We start from the raw sequence: 21,986 nt of genomic DNA on the forward strand, positions 1-21,986 counted from the left end.
AAAAATAAGCAGAAAATTAAATGCATATTATTCTCAGTGTGACATTTGGACTTTTTTGTTTTAAAGAGAGCTGTGTGGTACGAAAAATAATGTTATAAATAATGCCACCTAAAGGTCGATCTAAGAATTGTGCGTAATTGCCTGTTGTTATGCACAATTCTTAGGTCCGTTAGGAACTATTGGCTGGACGTCGATTTTCTTATACAGAAAAACAAGACATTTAATGTTTAACTAAATTAATATGATAAATGTCGCTAGACTCTTCAGCTGTCTGAATCAATTTTTGACATTTTTTTTGAGTCAAAACAGTTTTAAAGGTCTTCTCTGAGTTCGAGATCCAAGTAAAGCTAAAAACCTGTTGTTTTTTCTGCATTTATTTGTTTACCGTACTATGAGTTAAGATATATGAGGCTATATAAAATAATAAATAAATAAATAACCTCCTGAGAACCAGTCTATTCATTTATATCCTCTGTAATGGACATTTGTTTTTTTGTCTTTATCTTTCGACTTATTTGAGCTACCCTATAAGTCCATAAATACTAAATAGAGGAAATCCCGGGATTTCCATTGGTATCTGATTTTGTGTCTTTTATCTCCAAAGAGGAAGGAAATAACAAAAGAAAAGGTTTAATTGAGAAGATTCTTTTTTCCTTTATTCTCAGAAGGATGAATAATGTGTTGAAATGTTCAGTACCCCAGGCTTTGTTTTGCTGTCGGTGTCGGATGAATTAAGGCGGAGCAGTAGACCCCATCACAAGCTTCTTTCATCACTCTTTCCCCCCTGCACCCCAGAAAACACACATTTCTCTGCAGCTTAAGTAGGCGAGTACCCCTCTCAGCCAACACAAGTCACAGTAACAGGGCCAGCGTATCAGTGCCGTTGCCACATCAGTGGCATCTTTAGCTTCATATTCGTGTGATCAACCCCGTGTGAGTTTTAGTCCAGTGCGCGGGGAACTTTACACAGAAACAAAGGAAATCTGGCACCAAGTAAACTATTTAAATGGGGGAACAGATGACCACAAACGGCAAGAATGGCACCTCCACAGCTTGTGTGCCAAACAGTCACCCAGAGAAGGCTGAAGAGGTGGAAGGAAGGGGGCACTGGGGAACCAAAGCCGAGTTCATATTGACTGTGATGGGTGCGATCATTGGACCCGGGAATGTGTGGAGGTTCCCCTACCTGTGCTACAGAAACGGAGGAGGTGGGTGAAAGAAACGCTCTTAGTCGTCAAGCACATTTTGTCCACCAGTATTTTTTTCCTCCGTGCGTTAGAACGAAAAATTCCGCCTTTCTTACAGGTGTGTTTTTCATCCCATACATCTTGTTCATATTCACGTGCGGGATCCCCCTCTTTTTCCTTGAGACTGCCTTGGGACAGTACACTAGCCAGGGGGGAATTACTTGCTGGAGAAGGATTTGTCCGCTCTTTCAAGGTAATTAAAATAAACTCCCCCAAATTTTTCTCCGAAATGTCAGTCATACTTTATATATATTCAGTGAGTCCTTATATTTACCAACGGGCTTGTATCCTAGTCTATTTTTTATGCGTGCTCGATTATTCCCCTAGAAACAGAGCTGAGACCGCCTCCGTGTCCAAAAATGGTCTCGGTCCAACAACAAACAGTGTTGAGGCAAGGTGCCAGAGGGAAGTTGTTTACACTTCCAGTAGGAAAGTAATCACTGCTACTGGAAGAGGAAGAATGATAAATTATTTATGCTCATGTAAAAGATTATTACACGCATGATTGTTAAGTGTAAGAACCACATGAATGCATTTCATAAATATGTTGGTTACGTTCCATTTATATTCCTGCTTCATTGCACAACGACCTTATTTATATAATTAGACCTCTGCAAAGAGAAAGTGTTTACACAGTGTTTCGACTGACATTGCACTTGTATATAGCTTACGTCTGCGGTGTTTCCTTTGCGCACCTCTTAGCTCTTAGACTTTAGGTGCTGTGCAAGAACAGAACAGTTTCAATAATTGGCCATTACCAATTTTATTTATGTGTTTGTTCATTTTAGGCATGGGCTATGCCAGTCACTTAATCATCGCATTCAGTGCAACATCTTATATTATAATCTTGGCATGGGCGTTCTTTTACCTGTTCCAGTCTTTCAGTGGGGATTTGCCTTGGGCCACATGTGGACACTACTGGAACACAGGTACTACAGTACTGGTATATTCTAAAAAGCAGTGACTATTGTATGCATTGCTTGTTGTGTGCTGTAATAGTTTTGAATATAGAATATATGAAATATAATTTGAAGGCAACACCTTTGACACTGTAAATGGGCATTTTTACTTTGCTGATGTTTTATTTCCACATCAGTCCAGCTCTGAGGTCCTTACACTGGCTGCCTGTCCGTCAGAGGATAGACTTTAAAGTTCTGATGCTGGCCTATAAAGCTCTGAATGGTTTAGGACCAAAATACATCAATGACCTCCTGACCCAGTATGAACCTTCCAGATCCCTCAGGTCATCTGGATCCGGTCTTTTATCAGTTCCCAGAGTCAGAACCAGACACGGAGAAGCTGCATTCAGCTTTTATGCTCCTTATATCTGGAACAAACTCCCAGAAAGCCTCAGATCAGCTGAAACACTCAGTTTATTTAAATCCAGGTTGAAGACTCACCTGTTCTCAGCTGCATTTGAATAAAGCACCAAATCCACACTTTAAGCTTAAATTTCAAAACTTACATTTAACTACTGATTTTATCTACTGTTCTGATTTTATCTGTTTTGATTTTATATACTGTTGTTTGTTTGTTTGTTTGTTAATTAGTTAGTTTATTTGCTTGTTTTAATCAATTTTAAATCATGCTTTTTATTTGTTCTTGTTTCTAATGTCTCTGTAAAGCACTTTGAATCACCTTGTTGTTGAATTGTGCTATACAAATAAACTTGCCTTGCCTTGCCTTCCCTATACCAGACTCATGCTTGGACTTAAGCCATCTGAATCTGAGTATGACGTCCAGACTGAACACTACTCTTCCTGTTGTGGAGTTCTGGCAGTAAGCATATAGTCAACTCACACAAGTTAAACAGAATGCTCCCCCCTCCTCCCCTTTTTCACTCCCCTCCCTCACTTGTCTCGTTCCCTCTCTCCTCCTTTCTTTATGATCATTTTCAGATGTTTTCTTTTAACTCTCCACTTCCTCCCACACTTTTTTTTCCCTCATTCGTCAGTCATCCAATCTAGCACTCAGTTTTCCTCCCTCCCAATTTCCACATGTCCTTCCCTTTCACCTGCCATTCATTTGTGGTCTCCTGGTCTCCCTCTCACCCACATTACTGCTCCCTTCATTTGACCAGGCGTCGGGTTTTAAAGGTCTCTGGTGGTATTGAGGAAGTTGGGGGCTTGCGATGGGAACTGGTCCTTTGTCTCATCCTCAGCTGGATTATCTGCTACTTTTGTGTTTGGAAGGGTATCAAGTCGACAGGAAAGGTTAGTAATTTAAAAACTGAACATCTTATTTTTTTTTTAAAATTTTTTCCTTTAAAAAAAACAAACAAGAAAAGTTGTAATAGTATATCATAAAACCATTCTAAAAAGATTTTAAAAGTCCTGATAGTGTGGCCTTGTGAAAGAATGTACATTAAAAAAAATAACAGAGGATTTAATCTAGAGCCTTGTGGAACACCGTGCTTGTTGACAGCAAACAAGCAACAAAAAACAGTGACTCAGTACAAAAATCCAAGATGTCTGAATTAGCAATAAAAGAGCCTTTATTAAAAATCTAATCAATTTTTATTAGAGGGTTGCAGAATGTATGTATTTCCACATAAAATATGTATACATCATTGGGTTGTTTTATATTTGAAGGCTAAACCAAGGTTATTAGAGCTAATGTTACCGGCACCAGACCTAGGGGAATCTGGACCGGCAGCAAGCGGCACACAGGCTAGAGAGCACTGCGTAGCCAAATATGAGCAAACTGTGGATTAATAGAGAGGACACTGAAGTTAGCGTCTTGCTCAGGCCGGAGCTCATTTATTTCTGCACATATACACAATACAAATCACACTAGACCATGCATTCTTCCCATAAAATAACAGAGTTCATAAACAAAAATAAAGTTACAAAAAGCATTCTCTCAAAAGCAAAATAAACACAAACTAATTCAAAATGACTTTACATACTCACAACTTAAACAAAACACTCACAGTTAAAGCATAACAACATACCAAAATAACCCATCTCACATTCACACAACCTTTCCCCACATTCGCGCCATATACGCTATTACTTTTGAACATGGCGTCCCTTGAACGCAACACAACATGGCGGCAGACGACTGCAAACGTTGTTTCACCAACAAAAAGCTTTCCCCTTAATACATGTACTCAGTACTGCTTGGCTAACACTAAAACAACCACTACAACACATTTTCGGAAGTCGCAGGTTGCCACTGTCATAGCATATACTTATAGTGCTACGTAGCATTATAGCATTATGCCGATGATACACTAATACTCATTACAACGAAATACCACAAAACAACATCATCACTCTCATCTCAAAATATAGCCGAACAGTTGTTACTCAACTTACATGACATTTAGAACCAGTTCGGTAACATAAAAGTTTGTTTGTCAGTACCTGTGGATTAATAGAGAGGACACTGAAGTTAGCGTCTTGCTCAGGCCGGAGCTCATTTATTTCTGAGCTGCGCATGCGCAGAGCCGATAGCTAGAGTCTCTCTGGTAGTTCCACAGCAGTGCAAGAGCACCATCTACTGGCATAATGAAATATAACCAATATAACAACACATAACAATGTCAAAATAAGTCACAATAATAAACAAAAAATAAGGGGGTAATTGGTTTTCTTACAAAAATAAACATGTAGCTTTTTTCAACCTGCTACACTAACTCAAACTAAACTAAAAACTAACATGAGGCAGCTTAGTTAAATAAAATAAAAATAAATACTAGGCTTTTGAAAAAAAAAAAAAAAGAAAACAAAGTAAAATGTTTTGTGAAATTGGAAATAGAAATATAATAAAATATTGAGGGACTCACTTTTAGTATTTGTTCATTTTAAAATTTCAAACTAGCATAATAAGGATTTGATGTGCGTTTTTATTGAGACTTTGGATGTCTAAGACTGACTTTCTGAAATCTTGCTTGTGACCTATGCTTTCTATATAATCTTAAAAAGACTAAAACTAACACTAAACAAATACAAATAAACTGAAACAAACAGAACATTTTCAACATTTTCAAACAATAAAGACTAAACTGAAATCATCAAACCCATTCTAAAAACCAAATAAAAGGCAAGGCAAGGCAAGTTTATTTGTATAGCACAATTCAACAACAAGGTGATTCAAAGTGCTTTACAGAGACATTAGAAACAAGAACAAATAAAAAGCATGATTTAAAATTGATTAAAACAAGCAAATAAACTAACTAACTAATTAACAAACAACCAAACAACAGTATATAAAATCAAAACAGATAAAATCAGAACAATAGATAAAATCAGTAGTTAAATGTAAGTTTTGAAATTTAAGCTTAAAAGTGTGGATTTGGTGCTTTATTCAAATGCAGCTGAGAACAGGTGAGTCTTCAACCTGGATTTAAATAAACTGAGTGTTTCAGCTGATCTGAGGCTTTCTGGGAGTTTGTTCCAGATATAAGGAGCATAAAAGCTGAATGCAGCTTCTCCGTGTCTGGTTCTGACTCTGGGAACTGATAAAAGACCGGATCCAGATGACCTGAGGGATCTGGAAGGTTCATACTGGGTCAGGAGGTCATTGATGTATTTTGGTCCTAAACCATTCACAGCTTTATAGACCAGCATCAGGACTTTAAAGTCTATCCTCTGACGGACAGGCAGCCAGTGTAAAGACCTCAGAGCTGGACTGATGTGGTCCACTTTTTTGGTCTTAGTGAGGACTCGAGCAGCAGAGTTCTGAATGAGCTGTAGTTGTCTGACTGATTTTTTAGGTAGACCTGTAAAGATGCTGTTACAGTAATCAAGCCTACTAAAGATGAATGCGTGGACTAGTTTTTCCAGGTCCTGTTGAGACATCAGATCTTTTATCCTTGAAATGCTATATATAAAAAAAAAAATAGAAAATGCAAAACTATAATAACTCTGTGCTAAATGGGTATTGTGTTAGCTTGGGTAAAACTCCAACATCAGAAAAGCATAGTTTTATTCTCTGTTTTACTCATGCTTTAACATCTGGTCAAATTACACAGTAAGTATCAGCTGTATAATTGGCAATTAGAACCATTGATTCATGTATTTTTGAAGACATTTTCACATAGTTATAAAGCAAATAACTGCACTGTTGCACTGTTAAGACACTAACACAGGAGGTACAAGCAACCATTGAAAAAAATTTTTTTTTTCTTCTGATTGTTGAAACTTTTGGCTAGTGGCTGCTGTAGCTTGCATGGTGCACGGGGTGAGTATTGCCCCATGACACAAACTGACGTCTGCAAACTCACATCCTACAATTCTCTATGTTAATGCATGCATTAGAAACACTAGAATAAAGGCACACAAACACAGTAGCTACTGGAGGGCACAGCACATTAAGTCAGTGTGTCATTACCCAGTCTTACATACCCATGCTTGATCAGGACTTGTTTTCATATTTTGATCTATACTGCTACCCCGTTATCCACATTTTTTCAATGTACAGTACAATTTGATAAATGTTGCTCAATAGGAGTTGCTCAGTATACATGATACAGCAGGGAAAAGCACTTTGCACATTCATCCAAAATTGAATGTGACAGATGTGACATCTGCAGCTGTTTCCTAACCCACTTATATGTCCAAGCACTGGTCCGTCTCCTGCTCCCAGTTTTCCTGTATACCTGTATTATAAGTGTCATTACTGCCTGATGTAATTGTCTGTCATAGCTACCCATCTCATGCCATTTATCTTGAATTTTGTTGCTAGCAATGCTTGTTGTGACATGTGCTGTTGTCCTTTTTTATGAAGAAGATGAAGGAAGTCTTTTTCTGGCTACATAAATGAATATACTCAGTCTCCAAATAGTCAAATGAATGTTCTTTGTTCTTTTAGGACACTGCTGAACATGCAGCAGCTATGTCTCCATCCTCTATTCAGTTTACATTTCAGATGCTTGCATGAAAACCATCTATGAACTCATTTGAATTAATCTGATACTGAAGTGTATGGTTTTCAAACTTGTCATTCATGAAATTTATGAGTAAAGGGGACAAGATTCAATGTTACAGTGGGGCAAAAAAGTATTTAGTCAGCCACCGATTGTGCAAGTTCCCCCACTTAAAATGATGACAGAGGTCAGTAATTTGCACCAGAGGTACACTTCAACTGTGAGAGACAGAATGTGAAAAAAAAATCCATGAATCCACATGGTAGGATTTGTAAAGAATTTATTCGTAAATCAGGGTGGAAAATAAGTATTTGGTCAATAACAAAAATACAACTCAATACTTTGTAACATAACCTTTGTTGGCAATAACAGAGGTCAAACGTTTACTATAGGTCTTTACCAGGTTTGCACACACAGTAGCTGGTATTTTGGCCCATTCCTCCATGCAGATCTTCTGGAGAGCAGTGATGTTTTGGGGCTGTCGCCGAGCAACACGGACTTTCAACTCCCGCCACAGATTTTCTATGGGGTTGAGGTCTGGAGACTGGCTAGGCCACTCCAGGACTTTCAAATGCTTCTTACGGAGCCACTCCTTTGTTGCCCGGGCGGTGTGTTTTGGATCATTGTCATGTTGGAAGACCCAGCCTCGTTTCATTTTCAAAGTTCTCACTGATGGAAGGAGGTTTTGGCTCAAAATCTCACGATACATGGCCCCATTCATTCTGTCCTTAACACGGATCAGTCGTCCTGTCCCCTTGGCAGAAAAACAGCCCCATAGCATGATGTTTCCACCCCCATGCTTCACAGTAGGTATGGTGTTCTTGGGATGCAACTCAGTATTCTTCGTCCTCCAAACACGACGAGTTGAGTTTATACCAAAAAGTTCTACTTTGGTTTCATCTGACCACATGACATTCTCCCAATCCTCTGCTGTATCATCCATGTGCTCTCTGGCAAACGTCAGACGGGCCTGGACATGCACTGGCTTCAGCAGCGGAACACGTCTGGCACTGCGGGATTTGATTCCCTGCCGTTGTAGTGTGTTACTGATGGTGACCTTTGTTACTTTGGTCCCAGCTCTCTGCAGGTCATTCACCAGGTCCCCCCGTGTGGTTCTGGGATCTTTGCTCACCGTTCTCATGATCATTTTGACCCCACGGGATGAGATCTTGCGTGGAGCCCCAGATCGAGGGAGATTATCAGTGGTCTTGTATGTCTTCCATTTTCTGATGATTGCTCCCACAGTTGATTTTTTCACACCATGGCGGAGTTTGGAGTCTGACTGTTTGAGGCTGTGGACAGGTGTCTTTTATACAGATGATGAGTTCAAACAGGTGCCATTCATACAGGTAACGAGTGGGGGACAGAAAAGCGTCTTACAGAAGACGTTACAGGTCTGTGAGAGCCAGAGATTTTCCATGTTTGAGGTGACCAAATACTTATTTTCCACCCTAATTTACGAATAAATTCTTTACAAATCCTACCATGTGAATTCATGGATTTTCTTTTCACATTCTGTCTCTCACAGTTGAAGTGTACCTCTGGTGCAAATTACTGACCTCTGTCATCATTTTAAGTGGGGGAACTTGCACAATTGGTGGCTGACTAAATACTTTTTTGCCCCACTGTATGTGTGCAGTGTGTGACAGGTTTCTTATTGTAAGATCTAAATGGTGCAAAATCGATACAAAGCATAACTTGGCTGGGGTCAGTTGAAGTTTCTTTCAACTTTCCAAAGAACAGTTTTGGCAAAGTATTTAGTAAGCTTTACACCATGTTTTAAAGCACTGATTAGTAATATCAGAAGAGCAGCTATAAAGAAAAGCTGTTGGTGTGATTTTTATCATTTCAAAAGGTAAGTAATATTCACGTTTAAGCTAAACATTACACTGGAAGTTATAGTGATCTGATTAACGTTGTGGGAACTGTTTATTTCAAGAGTAATACACCCAAGATGCTACTAATGTGCCACACCAAAGCTGGATTTAGGAAAGCAAGCGTGCAATACAGTAAAACTAAAGAAAAAAATATGAATAAAATAATGAAATGACAGGTCAAAACAAACTATAACTTTCTTTACCATCTCTTTTCTCTGTTTTTTTTTTTTTTTTCAGGCAGCCTACTTTACAGCAACCTTCCCCTATGTCATGCTATTTGTTTTGCTTATACGTGGTGTTACCCTCCCAGGGGCAAAGGATGGGATCATTTATTACCTCTACCCTGACATTTCTCGCCTGTTAGATGCCCAGGTAAAGAAAATAGAGACCCGAGATCAAAAAAGCTAGATGTTTTACAGTGACATTCATGCACTACAGACACACACACGATGATTTTGTTTGACCTTTCCAGGTGTGGATGGATGCTGGCACTCAAATCTTCTTCTCTTATGCCATTGGCCTTGGTTTCCTCACTTCTCTTGGGAGTTATAACACTTACAACAACAACTGTTATAAGTAAGTCCAGTACTAACTGTCATAAAGATCATTATGATCATCTTTTAAGTTGAGCATCAGCATCTACAACATCTGTGTCTAAGTATTTCTACTTACCATATTCATTTTATTGCAGGGACTGTTTCTACTTGTGTCTGCTGAACAGTGCCACGAGCATTGTGGCAGGCTTTGCCATTTTCTCTGTGTTGGGTTTCATGACATATGAACAAGGAGTGGATATTTCTGAAGTAGCAGAATCAGGCATGTACTGTCTCGCTTCAGTTCAACTATATACTGGACATGAGAGTGGCAGTTTCATACATTTTCTTTGAGGCTTTCTGGTGTTGTAAAAATATTCAGGAAACCTGCATGGCAGCAAACTTTTCACCCTTTGGGAAGATCTTGTGATTCTTCTTTTCTTTCTTTCAATCATAAGAAGCTTTCTGGCAGAGCTCATATGTTGCTCTGCCATTTTATTTCTCTTTTGATATTTTGGCTTAAACTTGAATCATCTTAGTTAAGGTGAGTCTGATTAAAGCTAACCAGTGGATACTAGGAATGCAGAGGATAAAGTTGGCAACCCTGTATTATTATCAGCAGATAATAATACAGGGTTGCCAACTTTCAGGCCTTTTGGGAAGGTGGCTAATAGTTGAGGCATGTAACTATATTTATTATAGGCAATTAATTGGTATTAATTCATTTTTGGTATATATATATATATATATATATATATATATATATATATATATATATATATATATATATATAAGTAATAATCTGGCTCATCAAACCTTAAAATTTTTCTTTTTGAGGGAATCAGTAAGACAATAATGCCAAATTAGTTTCCACAGCTAGTACACCAGTATGGCTAGGCAATAAAAGTCTATGACGCTAGAAACATGGTTGAGCAGCTGAACTAAAATAACAAGCAAAAACAGGAACTTTAAATGGATTGTACTGCAGACCACAAGGCAAACTGCTGTGGCTGACAAAACAATAACAACAAAAAAGGATGTTTTTGTAAAGAAATTGATGGATCCCTTGGCCTCTCCTTTAGCACCATAATAGAGATAAAAGCAATAAGACAGTATACTGAAGTATCCACACATAACGATTCCTGTCTGTGTCCTATAATTTACATCTTTGATCTGTCTTTACATTATTTGTTTGTAGGTCCAGGGTTGGCATTCATTGTTTACCCCCGTGCTGTAGCCATGATGCCAGTGCCCCAAGTGTGGTCGGTGTGTTTCTTCCTCATGATCATTCTGCTTGGGTTGGATAGTCAGGTACTAATCCACGTTAGAGTATGCATGAATGAAGAAATGGAATACTATGTGACTAATGAACAAACCGTGTGTTGCAATTGGTTCCTTACAGTTTGTTGGTCTGGAGTGTGTGATGACATCACTGGTTGATCTTTTTCCTTGCCTGCATCAAGGCTATAGACGTGAGCTGCTTCTGCTGGCTGTATGCTGTACCTGCTGTTTGCTGGGACTCTCCTTGGTCACTGAGGTACGTATTCAGTACAGACGGAGCTACACGATAAGAAAACATTAAGGACGTTTTTGATACTGTTTGACCGATATAGCTCTTAATGTGATTTGTAGTGAGACTGAAAGAACTATGTAAGGTATGTAGTCAACTACTAACTAAACCTTAGTTATTGACACTACATGTTTTAGTGTACAGGTAAAATCAAGGGAAGTGGCCTCTACTGGAGCACATTTAAAAAATAGGGATGAAACAGTGGGGTTAAATCCATGTATTCTGGGGGGCTAAGACAGATCTAATGAAAAATAAACGAACAGAATAAACTTATACTATAAATCTTATATCTAAACATTTAGTTTTACCTAAAAATGAGACCGCTATGGTGTGCTAACTAGAATACAGTTCATATTTAGGATTTTTTTCCCCAAGGATCCAATTTCCAAGTATGGAAAAATTCTTTTACATAGCAAGAACACGTATGTGCTCCAGATGTGAGTTTGATCAATTTTGGTTTTGGTGTAACACTATAACCCGCAACTGAAATCCTTTACTCTTGTCACTGTGCAAAACAAGTATTGCATGTTGCATTCTTGCTCTTTTATCTCCAGGATTACTGCTACTGTGGTGTATACTTTATGAATGATGCCTTTGAGTTGGGGGAGTTGTATCTGGGGATTGCGTGGGTTGCATTTGGCCACGGTTTCCATGCTAAGTAGAGCGGATGCAGCTGTCATGACTGGTGGTTGGGTATCACTTACCTTTGTAACACTGCCTTTTTATACTGGTTCCAACTTAGTATCTTAGCATGGTTCCCACTGCACTAGAGCCTCTATAGCTCCAGCTGTGACTGACGCTTCCTTCTTTTGACGTTCCAGCTCTAGAAAACAGCTGCATTTTAATTGTGTATTTGGGTCTTCTGCTCATCTAAGGTTTTTGAATATGTTGCTGTAGCTTCTCAGTACTTGCTCATATGTGTCTTGTTCTAGTAATGCACTTTAATCAGCATGTCCTGCTTGCCTGACATTCAATGCAAAGATTGTGGTTTGACGCTACAGCAATATTTCTCTTGCTCATGTTTCAGTGTAAGCTTGTGCATTAATCAATGCTTTGTTGTGTTCTTTAAATGAATTAATGGCTTTGCTGTAATATTTAACCTATTTAACACAAGCTAAAGTTAAATTTAAGGTGACAGTTAAATATATATGGCTGACATACATATGGTTTTTAATTATTTTAACTGGCAAAATAATATACACAAAATTTTGTGATTGGATACCATTTAATTATTGAAGTTCCAACCAAGATATAATAATTTATTTGATTCCAAATTACTATTAATAAGAAAAGACAAATTTAAGTTTATTTACCCCATATCAGTCACCTGAAGTAAAATAAAATTCACAATAATGCACCTCGATTGAATTTTCAAGTTTTAACACTTTCAAAATATCTATGTGGTTATTTTATTAAGGTTAAAATCATGTGCACTTAATTAACTAATTATCAGCAAGTGTGACCACGTCTATAATAGTGGATGTTTTGGCAGTTTGCTGGTCTGGAGCACTCAGGTGAGTGTTAACACTATGCCATGCTATTCTGGGAGTGGACATTTTTAAGATTAGGCCATACAATGCCCGGGAAAAAAAAACTCTAAGCCTCAGTTAGCATGTTGAAGTTTATAATAGAAAAAAAAAACTGAATAAGTAGGGCTTGCCTGGAAGGCTTACTAAGAGAAAACATTTTTTCCTCTAAAAAGAGTATGACAGATTCGGTTTAGCTTTGCAAAGCGGCATCTGAAGAAACCACAAGTATGCTGGAACAATGTCCTTTGGACAGACAAGATCAACGTGGAGATGATTAGCCATAATGCACAGAGTCACAGATGTCAAGCAACTCGTGAAGTTTACATTACTTGCTGGAGGAGGGGTGATGAATCAGGCTTGCTATGCAGCTTGCAGTCATTGAGCAGAACATGCCGTAGTATTTTAGAGTCAAATGTGAGACCAACTTGAAACTAAAGCTTGGCTGAAACTGGGCCGTGCAACAGGATAATGATTCCAAGCACAACAACAAATCCAAAACAGAATGGCTGACAAAGAAAAATAAAAATCAAGACGCTGCAATGGCCCAGACCTCAAACAGACTGAAATGCTGCAGTGGAGCCTTAACAGAGCTATGCATAAATAAATTGTTGTAGGGAAGACTTGGCTAAAGTTTCTCAGAATCAGAATATTTTATTAGTCATTGGGGAAGACTGGGCTAAAATTCTTCCACAATGACATTAGAAACCAATAAAGAAGTTATTGCTGCGAAAGGGGGTTTTATAAGGTGTTATATCATGGAGGTGCAGGCTTTTGGATTGAGAACTCATAACAAGCCAGATGATTCATTTCTTCTTTAGCCTGGAGCATGTGGTGTCTGTGTGTTCCAAAAATGTCAATTCATGACCACAGAGCAGTTTTTTACTCCATGTCCATGTTGAATGAGCTCTGGCACAGAGATACTGTAAGAGCAGTGTTTCTGGATTGTGTCCACATAAGGCTTTTTCTTTGCCTTCATCTGCATTTGTGGGTGACGTGGCAGACAATGATTTCTGGAAGTGATCCTGAGACTAGTAGTGCAGTGATTTCCATGACAGAATCATGCCTGTTTTTAATGAAGTGCTGTTTGAGAGCTTAGGGATCTCAGGCATCTAATATTAAGAATCAGCCTTGTCCATATTCAGTCTTGTTGACAGACAACATGTTATGTACACATAGATGATAAGTTGTTTACAGTCTTCACAATTTTACAATTTACAATTTGAAATTGTGAGATGGAACGGTTGGAAAAGTGAAGATGAAGTCACCTGTGTCCCAAATTTTCTTGTTGAATCGCTGCATATTGGAGAAGTGAAAATGTTTTTTAGCTGGAGGATCCGGTCTTTTAGAATCAGAATCAGAATACTTTATTAATCCCGAAGGAAATTATGGGTTACAGCAGGCAGCATGCTAATGGCGGATCCGCACTTACAAAGGAACCTTTATAAGTGTAGGGCAACTAAACTGGCCAAACGGAGCTCCAACACAAGCATAATGTAATTAGAGTACCATACCTGGAATGAATGTAGAAAAACATTAAAAGAGATGTCTTTTATCTCAAAAATCTCTTTAAAAACACCACAGAAGAGAAGTTTCTATGATGAAGCACAATGCAAAATCTGGTAGTTAAAACCACCAGCTTTACTAGATATATATATATATATTAGGAAATCAGAGTGTCATTACAGTTAGTTTGTATATATGTATATATGTATATATGTATATATGTATACATATATATATATATATATATATATATATATATATATTACCACGGTGGTCCCCGTGGTAATCGGAGCACTAGGTGCGGTGACTCCCAAGCTAGGCGAGTGGCTCCAGCAGATCCCGGGAATAACATCGGAGATCTCTGTCCAGAAGAGCGCAGTCCTGGGAACAGCTAAGATACTGCGCAGGACCCTCAAGCTCCCAGGCCTCTGGTAGAGGACCCGAGCTTGAAGGATAAACCGCCCGCAGGGGCGTGCTGGGTGTATTATTTATTTATTTTTATATATATATATATATATATATATATATATAATAGGGTGCAACGATACTCGTATCGATATTGAACCGTTCGATACAGTGCTTTCGGTTTGGTACGCATATGTATCAAACAATACAAAATTTTTAATTTATTTTATCAAGTTTCCTTCTGCTGTCTGTGTTGAGCGCTCAGTGGATCTGTGCTCGACAGTGCAACCTAGGCGGAGTAGTTGAACACAGATTCACTGAGCGCAGCGCAAGCTAGCGAGACAGAAGTTGCAACATGGAAAATTGAACCTCCCCCACCCTCATTCAGATCTGGGGCCCGTTCTTCGTACGTCGTTTACTACATCCAAGATCAAATGACACATCCAAGACCAAATCATCGCGCTAACCGTGAGCTCGCTAATCCGGTTCTCCGAACACACCTGCTGTTGACGATTAGTACAGCTGGATGAAGTAATGTGAGATCACTGGGTGTCGTAAAAGGGGCTACCCATCGATAGTAGAAACATTGATCAGCAACCCTCTGATTGGTCGGCGAAAATGTCGAAGTAGCGCGCTCGGTATTTTTCGGCAGCAGAGCAAGAACTCTTGAGTGAGGGATTTCAGGAGTTTCAGAGTTTAATCAGAACACAAGGGAACACTGCAAAGGCTGCAAAAGCAAGGAGAGAGGGCTGGCAGAAAGTTGCTGACAAATTAAACTCGTAAGTGATTTAATAATAACAATAATAATGGATTGGATTTATATAGCGCTTTTCAAGGCACCCAAAGCACTTTACAATGCCACTATTCAGTCACTCTCACATTCACACACTGGTGGAGGCAGCTACGGTTGTAGCCACAGCTGCCCTGGGACAGACTGACAGAAGCGAGGCTGCCATATCGCACCATCGGCCCCTCTGGCCAACACCAGTAGGCGGTAGGGTAGATTTATTATATTACACTATATTATCCAATATTATATTACATTATATTATATTATGTTATATTATATCCCCTTACACATTAGAGCCACAACAGGACCCACTAGAACATGGGAACAAGTAAAAGTGAAATATAGGAATATTCTACAGAATGGTAATATTTATCACTTATATTGCTTTTCGTCTCTTGAAAAGAGACCCTGAAATAATCTGTTTGTTTGTTCATAACAGCAACCAAGAAAAGGGCAGAGCAAAAAAAAAAGACAGGTTGTGGTCCTGCACCCCCTCGTCAACAAGTTGGTTAAGTGAATAATACCCTCACGGGAATATTGATATCTCTCAATGAGCACACTGTCGCGCTGAGCTAAAGGATCCTGTCTATCCCGCAATATACGCTGAATTCTGAGGACTCTCCTTATCAATCTTGCACCTTCCGCAATGGGCGGCTCGCGTATACGGACAGGACATGGCTGCGACAGGCTTCCCAAATCCACCTTCGCTTTTATAGCCGTGGTCTCTCATCTTGATTACACAAAGTAATTTGCAATTACTACTCTGAAATATGACTTACATCTGTAATAATAGTACATTTCCCTTTTTTAGGAAATGACCTGTATGTATCTGTGTGAAATCAATAGAAGGATCAAGTGCTGCATTATCTTTAGTTACATTGATGTTATTTATTTATGGTGAAACAGTGGTGGAATATCGCTGTTGCTTTCGTATAAATGAAGCGGACATACCTGCGTGGCCGCGATCTAATCCTGTTTGCATAAAGTAAACCTGCTCGGGAGCAGGTTTACGCTTACGGCTCTGTTGCTATGGCAGCAAGTCCCGGATGAGCTTCGGGGAACCGAACGATCCAAGATCACGCGAAATCGTCAACAATCTAATCCAGCTAACTTACTTAGCGAGGTACGAAGAACGGGCCCCTGGCCTTTGGAACTATTTTGGTTTTCATGTGAAGTATGACCCTGAAGGTAAGCGCGTCATGGACTAAAGTAAAACAGTATGTCGGATGTGCCACACAATGCTCAATTACATGGGTGGGAACTAGTGGTTAGCGCATTTAGCTCGTTAACGTGTTGGCCGTCCAGCCCCACACATGGGGCGATCCGCGGTAGCTCGTTAATGGAGATTTGCCGTGTTGTGGCGTAAACATCACTCCAGATTAACGCTGACAGCACTAGTGGGAACACAACAAATATGACTGCACATTTACTCCGACATCATCCTAGTGCAAAGACAAGTGGAAACAGACAAAAACAACAAGCACGCATGCTACAAACTTTACCCGAGTCATTTAGACAGCCGTTAGCACATGATTCTCCTTATGGGGACCTGATATGTTTAATAATATGCTGCTGAGAATATAGCCCAGAAGAAGCGTATAGTATAGCTTTTATTTTGGAAAGAGCCATTTCTCTGTAATAAACTCTCTTTTCCAAAGATGAGTGATTTCTCGATCAGATAGATTTATTTTTTTCTTACTTTTTTGTTTCAGCAACATTAAATTTAAAAACTGCACTTTTGAGTTAAAATATATATTTATAATTTTAATAAATGACAAATTAAAAAAGCATGAACACTTTTTTGTATCGAAAAAATATCGAACTGTGACACCAAAGTATCGAACCGAACCGTGAATTTTGTGTATCATTGCACCCCTAATATATAACTGTAATGACGCTCTGATTTCCTAAATTTTAACAGAAAGAAAAAGACACTGATCAGAAGAGATTTCGTTTGATAAGGTGGATTTCAAGATTCTGGCAAAAGGCCTATAATAGTTACCCTTTTCTTGGAAAACACTTTTAATTTTAAAAACTTTGCACTGCAAAAGTTTTTAGATAACAGATCTGAGATCACTCTGGTTAAGTCTCAAAATGGCAAAGACATAATTAGGCAACATACACGGGAGCTACAACAACTTACTGTTTTCTGGTGTAATATACAATTTTACAGTATTACCATGGCAACCACAATTAGAATAAACATCAGAATTTTTATATAATTTTTATAAGTTTGCATCTAATTGGTATAAAACCATCAAACTGCTTTAGTAAATTTTTAATTACTCTATTAAAATGTAAATTGCTCCAGTAAACCCTAAGGAAAAAAAATGCATTATAAAGTCATGCCAAGGGACATGACCAAGCATGCTTGTGTCAACTGTTGTGAGTGAGACTGAGTATGTCTGTGATTAGCTTTATTTCCTAACTTTCTTTTTATCATTGGATTTGAACGACTGTGTATTATTCCCCCTGTCCTTTTTTGTTTTTTTAGGGAGGAATGTATCTGCTCCAGCTGTTAGATCATCATGTCTGTAGTGGCACCACTCTGCTGCTTCTCTCTTTTTGCCAGTCTGTGAGCATTGGCTGGGTGTATGGTAAGTCAGACAAATAGCCAACCAATTACAGACTGTGTTGTGACAAAAAAAAAGACGCTGCTCAGATTCAGAACAATTTTCATTGAGACAAAGACCAGCGTCTGCTTGTTTGGTATAGATTAGTTTGAAATAAATGGTTGGTCTTTCTAATAGCTCTCTTTTACCTAAAGGTGCTGATCGTTTTTATGGTAACATCTCAGACATGATTGGCTATCGTCCACACCCATTCATGAAGTACTGTTGGCGCTACATCACTCCTTTCACCTGTTTTGTAAGTCATGTCATATAATAATGTGTAATTTGTGTTTCCTTTTCCACAGTTTTGGCACTGCAGAGTATTCACACTTTTCAGTTTCACACTGAAGAATAATCCACTTTGTCTTATTTCATCACAGGGCACCTTTATCTTCTCCATTGTCAGATATTCCCCGCTGAAGTTCAGTAGCACTTATGTTTATCCACTCTGGGCCAACATCTTGGGCTGGTTCATTGCCACAGTCTCCCTCTCCCTCATTCCACTGTTTCTATTATATAAAATAATCCAGGGAAAGGGCACTCTTCGACAGGTGAGCCTTTTTTATCTCAAAAATTGTGGAATCAGTATGAGATGGCTTATATTTGATGGGGAAGGGATTCACTTTTAAGAACCATCACTGACAAAGAAAAACAATAACTTATGACATACATTGAGCATTCACTGTTTTTATTGTTTATCTATGCTTAGTTATTTTGGTGTATTAATAGACAGAATAGTTTTTATCAATGGGAAAAGCTGTTAAATGTATGAAAATGCAGTTAAAAGTCCAAAACCTATGACCCTGTTCACATTTTCCAAAGCAGTCCAGTCTGAGTTGGAGACTTTGGTTGGCTGATTCTGGCCCCTGGGTCTGAGAAAAGTGTTTGGATTTTCCCGCATTGTTAAATTCAGTGTTTGAACATTTTTAAAGAGTTTTGGGGGATGAATGACGTAATTGAATGTAGTTGTGCTTTTTTTTTGTTTAAATCTGGGCAATTATATAGAAACAGAGGTCTTAACCTGGGTATGTTCAAGAATTGTTAAATACAACTTGGACTGCATACACTGAATCCCTGCCTTTCACCAGGAGTATCAGCAGGAGATCTCAAATCATCTTACATAAGAATGGGTTTATGGAAAACACTTTTAGAATTAATACATGGAAAACAATGTATCTAGACTCTTTTTTTCTGTTTAATTAGCGAGCCTTACTCCACCATAATGTGACCGTGGCCTCTGAGTTTCATGTTAAGTCAGTTCTGTTCTACTGCTGCAAATACTTATCAGCACACTAAACGTATTTCACCTTTTTTGTGTTTTTATTACATCTTCATGAAATGTCAAATTATAATATTGTAATACTGAATTGTTCTTTTACAGGAAAACTGAATGCAATTCTTTCATTGGTTGTAAAGTTTCAAGATTGTATTTAATTGTGCCTCATATCTTCCAAAAATGTTAATCAAAAATCTATTTAAAGATGGCTTTTTTTAAATCCTCAAAACAATTACAATCTACAATTTATCCTTTCTTTCCTCAGCGTTTCTTAGAGCTCTGCCAGCCTGTAGATGAACCGCTGTTTGATCAAAACCTCCATCTTGCTTTGGGACGAGATGGTACAGCAGACCACACAGACCTCGCTCCTTTATCATGCAATGGGGAAAACACTCAATGAACACAATAACATAACGGACATTGTAAATTACTCTCTGCTCTTCTGAGCTTTTATCCATCTAATGAAACTTAAAGAGTGCTTTGAAAAGAACAAACATGCCCTGAAATTTTTACCTACAGCTTTCACATTTGTACCTTACCTTAGTTTACCTTTATCTAATTATATTTCATCTTTAAGCTTTAATATCTTCAATAGCAATAAACATATATTATCAAAATATATTAGAACAAGCTTATATACTGTTTATATAGTTTGTCTTAAGCGAGCTGAATAATAGAACTGCACACACACACACACACACACACACATATATAATTTTAAGCTGCGTTACCATTTCATATGAATAAATAAATCCCATGTAGTGATGGGATCAAAATGCTGGCATTCTGATCCATGAGAAGGCAACTCTGTAGTCAGTACTACATTATTCCATGACTAAAGTACTCATGTAGTACCCATCTGTAAACTCAGGCGTAGTTTTGAACTCATCTGTTAATTCTTGTAACTGTATCTAGACCGTTTACCAAATCTGTCCAGACAATTGTTACTATTAATTCAATTATTATTTTTTATTATTTTGTATCGGTATTGTTTGTTTTGCTTAGTCACTTTGTTCATTTCATTTCAGTTTCAAATATTTAAAAGTGTTTGCTTCTTCATTTTTTCCATAACATGGAGGGTTTTGTATTAAATTCAGAATGTGATTTGCAATAATGACGTCCCAGTCTCAAAAAACACATTCTTCTTGTGGTGTTGTGTTGATAATTTTGACCAAAGGGACAGACTAAAGCTGAAGAAATTTTCTGTATATTATTATTTTAGCTTAGATTCAATACGATATGAAAAGTGGAAAAAGCAGCCAAAATCTACAGAAAGGCTGAAGACCACTTAAAAATTCTACAAGAATATTTTGCTCCTTGTAGGGTAGGTAACTGTATTGATCTGACAATGGAAATTGTTGTGTTACCGCAGCAATATAAAGAATAGGAAGCAAATGAAGAAATGAGGAGTGGCTTCCAACGTACTGTAAGTATTTCTGTTTCGCAATTTCTTGAATGAAAAAATTAACCCTAAATATTTTTTTGTGCAATAAAGCAGATTATTTAATTATTTTATTAAAGAGAAAGAGAAAATAAATATTTTCCACTTAGTGAACCAAACTATAATTTATATATATATATATAATTACAAAGTGTGTGTCTGTTGGTAAAATAAGTGTTGGACACGTCACCAGTTTTCAAAGTAAATATATTTCTAAAGGTGCTATTGACACGAAATTATCACTAGGTGCCAGTAACAACTCATCCAATCTACACATGCAAAGAAATAAAAACATAGAGGTCTATAAATTAAGTTATGTGTAATAAAAAAGTACTGAACTCACTTCGTGAAATGTATTTTCAAAAGCCTTTGTTGGTGATGATGTCTTCAAGATCCTGTATTGAGAAACTTGTCTCATGCATTCCCCCAAATGGATTTTGGTCCATTCTTCCACACAAACTATTTATACTTTTTTCCACTCCTGCACACTGGGCGTGGACCACCCATAATTTTGTTGTACATATAAAATGACAATAAAGGGCTACTCTATTCTATTCTAAATCCTGACTGTTCTGTGGATTCAGGTGACTGGCCAGCTTCCACCAGCTTTAATTCCTTCTCTGAAACCAAATGAGAGTTTCCTTGGGTGTGTTTGGTGAACTGATGTTCTTTTCACTTCCAGGATTATGGCCCCAACAGTGCTCACTGGAACCTTCAGTAGCTGAGAAATTAACCAATAACCAACACCATCAGTATGTTTTGCTACCATGAGGGTGCCAAGGTCTTGAGAGAACTCACTGGTTTAACCCATCATTAGATGCTTCTTGTGTGTGAAACATTGGTAATTTTCATAGCCCATCAGTTGGACTGAACCAGCTGATAATGATTTACACTGAGTGGCAGGATTGCTTTCTAATGCATGGATTAGATGGATTATTACTGACATCTGGTGAGAATCTAGTGAGAATTCCATGTCAAAAGCACCTTTTGAAATATACATTTACTTAGAAAACTGGTGATGTGTTCAATACTTTATTTCTATATATAAATTCCCGACTCATCTCTGTAGGCAGTCATTACCCTTTAAGCTCAGGTTCTCTACCCAAGGCCTGGGAAGTTGAGGGTCCTGCACTGTATCTTTGCTGTTCGTAGGACTGCGCTCTTCTGGACAGAGATCTCGAGTGGTCCAGTTATCCCTGAAACCACTTCTCTGGTGAGCCTGGTGAATGAAAGAGATGGGCTGGGGCTAGAGGTGCCCAACGTACAAATCTTATAGATCACTATTTTGAAACGCATCATGGCCTCCACACGCTGCATATCCTGCCTTCTTG

At 38.2% G+C, this 21,986-nt stretch overlaps 1 protein-coding gene across 3 annotated transcripts; it reads left to right on the plus strand.

Annotated features, from left to right (window-relative positions):
- The first annotated feature begins 863 nt into the window (after window positions 1-863).
- On the plus strand, window positions 864-20,674 carry LOC113030279 (sodium- and chloride-dependent GABA transporter 2-like). 3 transcript variants are annotated; one of them, XM_026181557.1, is made up of 15 exons: window positions 864-1,208; window positions 1,306-1,440; window positions 2,036-2,176; window positions 2,945-3,026; window positions 3,328-3,460; window positions 9,234-9,368; window positions 9,469-9,572; window positions 9,688-9,812; window positions 10,728-10,840; window positions 10,932-11,066; window positions 17,821-17,923; window positions 18,094-18,194; window positions 18,319-18,489; window positions 19,480-19,555; window positions 20,587-20,674. In XM_026181557.1, the coding sequence occupies exons 1-15, from the start codon at window positions 1,007-1,009 to the stop codon at window positions 20,592-20,594; spliced, it is 1,764 nt and encodes a 587-aa protein (XP_026037342.1). In that variant the 5' UTR covers window positions 864-1,006; the 3' UTR covers window positions 20,595-20,674. The 3 variants fall into 3 exon arrangements, with proteins under 3 accessions (XP_026037342.1, XP_026037341.1, XP_026037343.1); XM_026181556.1 differs by lacking the exon at window positions 20,587-20,674 and having other exon boundaries at window positions 19,480-20,194; XM_026181558.1 differs by lacking the exon at window positions 20,587-20,674 and having other exon boundaries at window positions 1,113-1,208; window positions 2,125-2,176; window positions 19,480-20,194.
- Window positions 20,675-21,986: the final 1,312 nt, after the last annotated feature.

The sequence above is a fragment of the Astatotilapia calliptera genome, chromosome 10 (genome assembly GCF_900246225.1).
Source record: "Astatotilapia calliptera chromosome 10, fAstCal1.2, whole genome shotgun sequence".
NCBI lineage: Eukaryota > Metazoa > Chordata > Actinopteri > Cichliformes > Cichlidae > Astatotilapia > Astatotilapia calliptera.

Excerpts from the sequence above, each read along its gene's own strand:
- LOC113030279 (XM_026181556.1), top strand. The coding sequence starts at position 1,007 with ATGGGGGAACAGATGACCACAAACGGCAAGAATGGCACCTCCACAGCT. Across the intron at positions 9,369-9,468 it reads CTCGCCTGTTAGATGCCCAG|GTGTGGATGGATGCTGGCAC; the intron begins GTAAAGAAAATA and ends TGACCTTTCCAG. Across the intron at positions 11,067-17,820 it reads GACTCTCCTTGGTCACTGAG|GGAGGAATGTATCTGCTCCA; the intron begins GTACGTATTCAG and ends TTGTTTTTTTAG.